General features: G+C 31.6%; 1 protein-coding gene across 1 annotated transcript; it reads left to right on the forward strand.

The window, feature by feature from the left end:
* The first annotated feature begins 5,800 nt into the window (after positions 1 to 5,800).
* On the forward strand, positions 5,801 to 10,235 carry LOC107480577 (uncharacterized protein At4g04980). Its single transcript, XM_016100732.3, has 8 exons — positions 5,801 to 5,866; positions 6,130 to 6,420; positions 6,518 to 6,613; positions 8,227 to 9,215; positions 9,303 to 9,468; positions 9,545 to 9,709; positions 9,791 to 9,943; positions 10,029 to 10,235. The coding sequence occupies exons 1-8, from the start codon at positions 5,801 to 5,803 to the stop codon at positions 10,233 to 10,235; spliced, it is 2,133 nt and encodes a 710-aa protein (XP_015956218.1).
* Positions 10,236 to 10,269: the final 34 nt, after the last annotated feature.

Here is a 10,269-nt window from a genome sequence, read left to right on the forward strand (position 1 = left end):
CGAGAAGCAACGAGTTCAAGTGGAATCCGGGAGGAGCAGAAGCGATGCAAAACCAGAGAAACCACAGTAATGGAGGTGGGTTGTGCGTGGAGGTGAACCTCTCTGTTGCGATCTCGGTCTCTCAATGGCGGCATGGATGAGCAGTGGCAGCCACCACGGTCAAACCGATGACTTCTTTAGTCCTTAAAGTTCTCTTCTTCGAAGTACAGCGATGCTGTATTAGCAAGCTCCGGCAAAGAGAAGGTACATCGCTTGCGAGATTAAGTGCTGCCATCCCCGTCGAAGAGAAGTGATTTTCGGTCTCCTTTTTCTCTTTTTTCCAGCGACAATTTTGAAGACAAGTGGCAGTGACTCTCTCTCTCTATCTTTCTCTCTTTTATCTGTGTACTCTTTCTTCTTTCGATGGTGGTGGCAGCAACGACAAATATCCACTGCCACTGTCTAACTATCCCTTTCTCGTCCTTCCTCTTTCTTCTCCTTTCTCACTAAGCTTATTGTATCTTTCTTGTCTCTCTTTGTACTAATCTTTCTTTCTATCCTATTTTTAAAATATATAAATTAATGTAATGTCGTTGTTGAGTTTGAAGAATTAAATTTTTAAAATTTTTGTCTTGAATTTAAATGTTGTGTTGTTGTTGATGATGGATTCTTGAATCTAAATGTTTGTTGTTGATTATGAATTATGGATTATTGAATTTGATAGTTGGTAGGAATAAAGGGGGAGAATGCAAGGTGATTACTAGTGCATAAAAATGGTAGTGGTGGAGAATGCATGGTGAGTATTTATGCAGTAAGGATATTTTTGTCTTTTATTTTTTCTCAAAAGGATGATTTTAATACTAAATAAAATGTTGAGAACAATTTTGAATTAAAAATAAGGTTAGACACGATTTTAGTTTTGTCTCTAAACCATAGGAACTAAAACAGTACTTATCTCTAAATATAAAGATGAGTTGGTTCTACTTCCAAACTTAGCTTTTGAACCATAAATTTTAGATAATTGTCAAAATAATTAGTTTTTATGAAAGAAAAATCCTGTAAAACTCTAACATAATAATAATAATAATAATAGAACATGATAAATAGATTTTTAATTTTTTATCCTGTAGATATTTTTGTTTTTAACCATTTGAAAATACTTTTAAATTTCTGAACTTTTTAAAGTTGGACATACGAATCTCGTCATTTATATGGATCCATCAGACTCAACGAAAAAGTCTGACATAGTTCTCGTTATTCTAATCTGGCCGTTACGAATATACACGTGGAGGGAAAGTTTTTAAAACAGGACATATAAACATCCTGCTTCAAAACAACGCCATTTGATTAGTAGTCCTCCACTACCAATTTCAGACTATCTTTGTGTTTTTCATTTATTGCACCATCTCCAAAAAAAAAATAGCTGCATCAGTTTATCAGTCATCACCTTGAAAATCCCGTTTAATCTAAAACCTTCTTCTCTCTTTCTCACGTGCTCGATTTTTGCCAACAGATCCTGAAGCTGCACTTGCTTCCCAATTCTGCCATTCCTGAAGCCCTATCGCCATCGATGGATCAGGTGGATCAGATGTTGTCTTCGTCGGTGAAAGCGGTGCTGGTTTCTGCCCCCGTCAAGTTGTTTGAGATTCCTGAGTTCGATTTTCGGAATCCGATTCTATGTTTTTCATACCGTGATCCAATAATGCCGAAGTCAAACCAAATAGTATTGGAAGCCTAGGCTAGGGTTTGCATTAGATCCACGCCCACTCGACGAGGAACAAGCTTTCAAGGTCTTTGATACAATTCTAAGATAAGGTTCTTCAATTCCTTTCGTTCTAAGGATTTTGCTATAAGTTTGACAAATCAAAAGCTTAATTGATTCTTGGTATAGTAGTATGGATTAACTTATTTTGCTATTCATCTAATGAAATTCGAAAATTTTGATCAAGGAAGGAGCAATTAAGAGAGTAGTAGAAAAGAAAAGACTCATTCCAAACTTAGTTACTATCATAAACGTTGCATTGATTGTCTTCTTTAGAGAGAAACTGAGCCACAGGAAGAGGAGTTGAAGAAGAAAGAGACGAAAAAGAAAGGAGGTGGACGCTAAGAAGAGTGGTTCCTCGATCAAGAGCGTAGGCCTCCATAATTGAGATAGAAGAATTGGAAGAGTAAACAAGAATAAGTTAGCAATGCCAAGAGAAGGTTCTAGAGAATTGAAGCACTTGAACTTAATTAATTGGTGCTTTTTCAAATGACGTCGTTTGAAAAAGGAGACTAATTTATTCTATTAAATTTTTTTTTTTCACTTGTGTATTTATAATAGCCAAATCAACACAACGAAAATTATATCAGACATCACATTTTTATTAGATCTAACGAATATATATAAATGGAAGAATAGATATATCTGTTTAATTTTTAAAGAGGTCAATAACTTAAAAAAAATTAATTGGTCAAAAATAAAAATATGTCCAGAACAAAAGATTATGGATGTATTTATCCTTTTTTTCTAATAATGATGTTGCAAAATATGAAGCAAAATTGGGTTGCTTTCAAGCTGGTAAATGATTTCGACTTGTAGCTTATATTTTCTTTAATAGACTCCTTCATGCCCGAAAAATTGGTGGAACATCCATAGTGCTGTTGGAATCCACTACAATATGGCTAGATGATGCCAAAAATTGAAAAGCTCTACACGATGGCCACTGTTCTAACCATTCTACGGTGTAAGCATATAGCAAATAAGCAACTCACTATTTCAAAGTTTCAAACTTCAAAACCAACGCATATTTGAGTCAGCAGCTCCTATTAAGGAAAATGCTAACGTAACGCTTAATTAATTTCTATACTATTTGTTTACTAAAAATATTATCTATATTAAAATTAATTATTAAAATAAATTATATTTATATATAAATATATATTATTTAATTTATTTTTAATATATATTTTATATTTTAATATATATTTTATATTAGTAACTAATTTTAGTATATATCTAAATTAATTATATACATATATAATAATGTATTCTTTAAAAACCATTTTTTAAAACAAAAACCCTACAGGAAATAGCTCTTAAGTTATTCGTTAAATTATATTATTTTATATGATTTATTAATTTCAGAATGCAAGACTGAAAATATTACGAAGGACCAAGTATAATAGGACTAATTTAATAATAGTGTCCTTGATGAAATTCTTATTTCTGATCATATTATGAATGGTTATATTTTTTATATATTAAAAGTTTTTAGAGTTACGTGGATTTTACATAAGTTTTATTTTTCCTTTTATTTATTATTTTATGTTAAAAAGTTTTTTTTGAGATCAGCATAAATTAAATTTTCAATATTTTCATCATAGAAATTTCAATAATATATAATAAAATTATTCTTAATAAAAATTAAACCAATGAAAAGAAACACAAATGATTATATCACTGATAATATATAATACCAAAACGCCTACAATGATTTATAAGCAACTTTTTTTAACTCCATTGATAAGTAAATCATTGACAAATAAATCGTTACAGGAGGATAAAGTTTATACGTTTTTCATGAATCCTTATCCACTACAATGATTTACTAGTAACGACATCATGATGAGATTTTGTTTCGTTATCTTTCGTTGTTTTCGTATATATAGCAATAGTTTACTGTTAAATTATTTTTTATTATATTTTATAATTTATATTTATATGTATATTCTGTATTTTTGTTTTTGTATGTGTATTTATTGTAGTCTAGGGATCAATTACCCAATTAATGCAATGTTTACGCACGATATATTCCTTACACTCTTTTCAATCTTTAAGTTAATAGTATTTTTGTATATTTATTGTGTTGTGTTATAAAATATATACCTAAACAAAAAAAAAATGAAATGCTACTAAACAAACGCTGCATATTATATTATCTTTTTTCATATTTATTGTGTTATATATATGTCATATAAAATATATACCTAAACGACACAACTACTTAATAATATAAAATGAGACTAGAAAAAAATACATATTATTATTTTATATTTATTAATAATAAAGTTATTTGACCGGGTAATAAGATCCAGAAAAAAAAAAGACCTGAGACATAAGATTTCATATATATGCTTCTAATTCTATACATGCAATACAAAGCAATATGATGATCACCCTCATACTAGTAAATCGTTATAGAGAATAAGATTTTCCGGAAGTGTAAAACTTACCTTTCTAATTATTTATTTAAATGATGTTAAAAAATTTGGTTGTAAATCGTCTTAGGTGAGTAAGTTTTATGAGAAAAGGTAAAACCTATATACCCTGATTTACTTATTAATGGAATTAAAAAATTCCCTCGTAAATCATTGCAGGTTTCCGGGTATTACAAAAAAATTATAAAACTTCAATACCTGTAACGATTTACATATATAGAAGGACAAATTTGTAATCACAATTTGATTAGGAGAATTTAACAAATAACTATTCATTTTATTTTTTATATGGGTAAAAAATCCGAAATTCTTGTAACTAAGTGGCAAAAACAATTTTTTCTTTTTTTGGTCATGGAATTTATTTTTATCATTGAGGAAACTAGTGTTATTTTGGGTCTCGACTGTTGACGGAGCCAAATTTGAATTGAACAGGCCAAATTTTAAGGATATGCATATGGGCTGACCCCGTTGCCTTTTAAACTTTAACATTGGGCCATTGTGCCCTTCTTAAACCAAAAAGAGAAATTTATCAAGATTTGAAATTCAAGTATGTACGTGGCAATTTATTGTGACTAACGTCAAATATTTAAATAAAATTACAATTTGCCATAGATTAGTTCTTAGTTTATCGATTTAAGAGATACTGCAAAATATAAATAAATGTTTATCCAATAAATAAATGTAGACATGTGGATACTATTCCCTGTCATTTCTTTCATTTGGACCGTTCTTGTAACAGGATATAAATGCATGATATATAAATTTGTATAAATGTTTATTTATACTTTTTTTATAAGATATATAAACTATAAAATATTACTCATCATATTTGTATAAGTTAAGTTTCAACCACCAAATACATAAGAAATTTTAATTCCCAAGAATAAGGGAGTCAAAAAATCAATCTTTGTTGAAAAAGAAAGGAACGCACTGGACTAAATGTTTATCTATCAGTTTGTTAGGATTAGAAGAAAAGAAAAAATGAGGTTGAATATAGAAAATGCTAGTCCCATATCAAGAATTCCTATGAATGGGAAACGGGAAAATCTCAAAAGAGAAAATTTTGTTGATTAATGTTATCTTAATTTTAGAAAAGAAGCCAAGCCAGCAAATAATTCAGCCTTTTTTTCTTGATTGCATCAGTTAATTTAGCCGTTGAGGATAGCATTGAAAACCCTAAAATATTCAAACTATTTGTTCATGGAAAGGGGGGGAGTGCATGTTTGTTAAAACCCTTCTTCCTCTTTCAATTGTTCTCCTTGGCTCTCTCTTTTGACAAAGTTCCGTTTAGAAAATTTATCTTTTATTTTAATTGGTTTTCCTCCTTGCCCCTTCTCCCAATAACCCTCAATCTTTTATTTGTATGCATGTATGTCTCCCTTTTTGCACTATTATTACCAACCTAATTTGTTAATTAATATTCATTTCCGACAACAATCTGTTATTGATTTTTTATATTCCTGCAGGAAGAAATTAAAAAACAGGTTGGGACATTAATCTGTTCAGCTCTTGTTAATTCTTCTATAATAATATGATATATTTTCTTACAACTTTTAGCTTTGTTAATTTCAGATTTTTCAGTCAAGATATATAATATAAGAGTTAATTATTATATTAAAGCATGGCTAATGTGAGTTTTTGCGGTTTGAAGCCAATGCTCTTTCGCCGCAAGACGAATATTTTTGAGGTAAATAGCTCTATAAACCCTTCCAGAACAATCTCAATATATGGATATTAGAGAAAATTATTTGAAGGAAGATGATATTGCATTGTATCAGTAAACCTTTCAAATGGAGACAATTATTAGAGGGTTTTTCCGGGATGAAATTCTGAAAAAGCTATAGAAGGTTTAGGAAAGGAAATTCAGTTTTGTTAGGGGTTAGCAATTAATATGAAATGTTATACAATATGAGATTTATATGACACCATTTGTAATATATGGTTTTGTAGGGAATAAAAGCGTTTGGGTCGCCCAAGAAGTCTTCAAGGGTAAGGGAAAAGGAAAAAGAAAAGAAAAGGAGCAAACCGAACACTAATAATAATAATGATAATAAATGTTATAGTAAGTGTATACCAAAATCAGCTATTAAAATTAGCCACAAGTATAATGGAAATTCAACGGAGTTGTCATTTATAGGAGCAGACCAATTGATTTTAATGGTAGAGATCCATAAGAAGATAATGTCATTCAGGGACATCATGGATCTTTCTCTATGTAACAGTTCTGCTTCCTTACGTGAGGTCAGAGTAATTATATTATTATTATTATTTTAATTTCTCCTTATCATTCTTGCATCATAATGAACTTGTGTTTTATAATTTTGTGAATCATGTGCAGATTGTATTGAAAACCTTGGAGGATCTCCAGAAGGTTTATCCAGCAATCATACCGAGAAAGGAAGTGGCAAAGATTAAAGACAAGTCTACAGATCAGGTTTTTTTTAAGAGTGGTGTAAAATTGATAGTTAAGAGTCATTAAATAATTTAATATATTTGACTAAATTGTTATTTAACGTCTCTTACCTATCAATTTTATTTGAAATTAAGTAATTGCACTAAATTTTAAAGGAAAGTTATATGGTGGCATTAGTTTTGGTGGCTAAGAATGACATAAATTTCACCAACAAATAAAATATTAACAAATAACAAAAAAAAATTAAATCTAAAACTAAAAAAATTTTCTCTTTCTTATAATTTTTTATAATTTTTTAATTATATTTATACTTATTATTTTATTATTATTTTTATTTTCATCACCCGTATATTATATTGATGGAGTATTTGATTATCAAATTTATTATTCTTTAGTTATTTTTTTTTAAATTATAATATGATGTCAAAATTTTTGTATTTTTAAACTTTTTAAATTTTTCTATTCTTCAAAATTTTTTTTGAGAGTATTCTTCATGTTTTTTCTTTTTCAACATCGAGTTTCTGTAATTCTATTTGAATTTTGAACCATGTTTTAGATTTAATTTTGTTGTCATATTAATATTTTATTATGAGTAATGCTAGGGAACTAAAAGGATATTAGCCAAAAATCAGCCAAATATCTTTGGGTGAATTCAAAATCTCTACGAGTTAATATATATGGATGTTTTTTTGGCTAAGTATTAGAATGTTTCTTTTTCATTCTAAATGAATGTTCTTTTATATATTTTTCGAATTTTTTTGTATTATAAATATGAATGTCTCTATTTCTTTAAGAATTTCATAATTTTTTTTTATTTTATAGATAATTAATTATTTTTGCTAAAATATAACTGGATATTTCTTTTATTAAGTATTAAGATATTCTTTTACATATTAAATAGATATTTTTTTATATTAAATAAATATTTTTTTATATTTCTTAATGTAATGAGGCAATTATTGAGAAGCATCCCTCCATCTCCAAAAGCTATAAACACACACCAACACACTTAACTTCGTTCAATTCCTTAACCGCAAATACATACACATTCTTATTCCTCAAAATCATGGACTGGATTCGAGGATCAATCCTTGGCACTGGAAGCTTCGCCACCGTCAGTATAGCCACACTCAAGAACCCTTCCCTTCCACTTTTCGGTTGTCGTTAAGTCCTTCGATCGTTTCACCTCCTTTCTCCTCGTTAACGAGGAACATGTTCTTAACCGCCTCGATTCTTCTTGTTCTTGAATCCTTAAGTGTTTGTGTGACTCGGTGATAGAAGAGGAGTGGGTCGCGGTGGAGAGGCGGAGAGGGTCTGACGGTGAGAGAGAAGTTTGTGTGTATGATTGATATGAGAGAGAAAATGAAAATTTTTATAGGTTTTAATTAGATTTACTTAATTAATTTTAAATTTTTTAAATTTTAAATTTAAAAAATTTAAAATTAATTCATTATTAATATGAATTAATGTAATTTTGTTTAATTTTTTGCTGGTTCCATATACTTTTCCTTTACTTATTCGTCAAACTTATGTCATCTTTAGTCACTAAAATCGACGTCACCGTAAAACTTCCCAACTTTAAATTGTATTAATAATAGTATTAATTGATATAGAAAATGTTGGCATGTTGCTAGGCTATGGCGTATTTATGCTCGGCGTTGAAGTGTCTCGGAGAGTCGTGGATGGAGAACAATGATTTGAAGGAAAAGCTGAAAATCGTGCTACCAACATGCAAGGATGAAGGCAACATGAGCAAAATTGGTGAAAGCATGTTGGTGACACTAGAGAGCTTGATGAAGTTGGCAAGTGAGAGGTTCGATGACGTGGAAGAAGAAGAAGAGGAGGAGGAGCATGAAAGGAGCAATAAATCGTTGAATTCGTTCTCAGATACAACAAGCAGCATTCACAGCTTCTCTCTTTCGTCTTCTCCGATGACACCAACATCAGTTCTTCCGAATAATCCATGCACCTCTCCCCTTCTTTATTCCCTCAGGGTTCAAGCCGTCGGCAAACTCAACCCTATCGATATCAAGCGCTTGTCTTTCCACATGTCACCAACGCGCATCAAGCTTCAAGAGAAACAACACATTAACAATCAACCAATGGAGGAACAAACTACTTCTCACCAACTAGAGTTTGATTTCGACACTAGAATTCACCAACCTCCAACTTTAACATCAAATCCCAATCCACCACCAATACCTTCACTTCTACCACCACCACCACCACCTCCTCCTCCTCCTCCTCCTCCTCCCCCTCCAGTACTCAATGGAGGATCAGTTGTAGCACTACCACCTCCGCGGCCGCCTTCTTCTCCACCAGCACCACAACTACCTGGAATAGCAGATGCAATCTTGCCACCTCCACCAGTGCCGCCGCGTGGAGGTGGAGGATCGCCACCACCTCCTCCTCCCGGTGGAGTAGGGAGTAGGTCCTTGCGCGCCAAGGCAACTACTAAGTTGAAAAGGTCAGCCCAATTAGGCACCCTTTACCGAACTCTTAAGGGAAAATTGGAAGGTTCTAGCGTCACCAACAAATCCTCCGGCGGGAGGAGGGTTGCAGCTGCCGCCACCGGAGCTGGAAAACAAGGAATGGCCGATGCTTTAGCTGAGATGACAAAGAGGTATTCTTGCCTTGGTTCTCATCCACAATTGAAATCTTTCAAATTTTGTTTCGGCAACTAAAAATATATATTAAATGGAATTATTAGATCCACTTACTTCCAACAAATAGAAGAAGATGTTGAGAAGTACACAAAACAAATCGTAGAGCTGAAGACTGTTCTTACCAACATGAAGATAAACGAAATGGCCGAATTGAAGAAGTCTCACAGGGAAGTTGAATCCGTTCTTGAGAAACTCACTGATGAATCACAGGTCACTAGCTACCTTCCATCTTTGTTAGTTTGATATGCTACGCTTATTCATGTGTTATGATTCTTGTTTCAATTAGGTGCTAGCGCGGTTTGAAGGTTTCCCCACAAAGAAGTTGGAAGCTCTAAGAATGGCAGCAGCAATGTACGATAAGTTGGATTCAATACTCTCTGAACTTCGAAATTGGAATCTTGTGTCTCCATTGGCTCACCAACTTGACAAGGTTGAACGTTACTTCAACAAGGTAGGTAACTAAATTTGTTACCATTTAAATATAAATTGTTAATACTATATACCTTAAAAACAATGAAACATAATAATGCAGATCAAAACCGATTTAGATGCCTTGGAACGAACCAAAGATGAAGAAGCAAAGAAACTTAAAAGCCATAACATCGAATTCGACTTCCATATTCTAGTAAAAATCAAGGAAGCAATGGTGGACGTTTCCTCAAATTGCATGGAGTTAGCACTAAAGGTACATATATATCCATTATCCAACTTAATAATTAGGATATATATATATTAATTTGCAATTTGCTAAACTTGTATATATGTTGCAGGAGAAGCGAGATAATGATGGTAGCAAGAACGAAGCAGCAAAACAAGAATGTTGCAAATTGCTATGGAAGGCATTCCAATTTGCTTTCAGAGTCTATACATTCGCTGGTGGACATGATGATCGTGCTGATAGGCTAACAAGAGAACTAGCACAGGAAATAGAGAAGAACCCTATTTCAATCATGAACAAAGAAAAGAAAATTGCATGATATAATTAATAATATGGAGTTAAAAAGAACAAAA

The sequence above is a fragment of the Arachis duranensis genome, chromosome 3 (genome assembly GCF_000817695.3).
Source record: "Arachis duranensis cultivar V14167 chromosome 3, aradu.V14167.gnm2.J7QH, whole genome shotgun sequence".
NCBI classification, from domain to species: Eukaryota; Viridiplantae; Streptophyta; class Magnoliopsida; order Fabales; family Fabaceae; genus Arachis; species Arachis duranensis.

Coding starts and splice junctions, on each gene's coding strand:
- LOC107480577 (XM_016100732.3), top strand. CDS start 5,801: ATGGCTAATGTGAGTTTTTGCGGTTTGAAGCCAATGCTCTTTCGCCGC. Junction 6,614..8,226: donor AAGACAAGTCTACAGATCAG/GTTTTTTTTAAG, acceptor GCATGTTGCTAG/GCTATGGCGTATTTATGCTC. Junction 9,469..9,544: donor AACTCACTGATGAATCACAG/GTCACTAGCTAC, acceptor TGTTTCAATTAG/GTGCTAGCGCGGTTTGAAGG.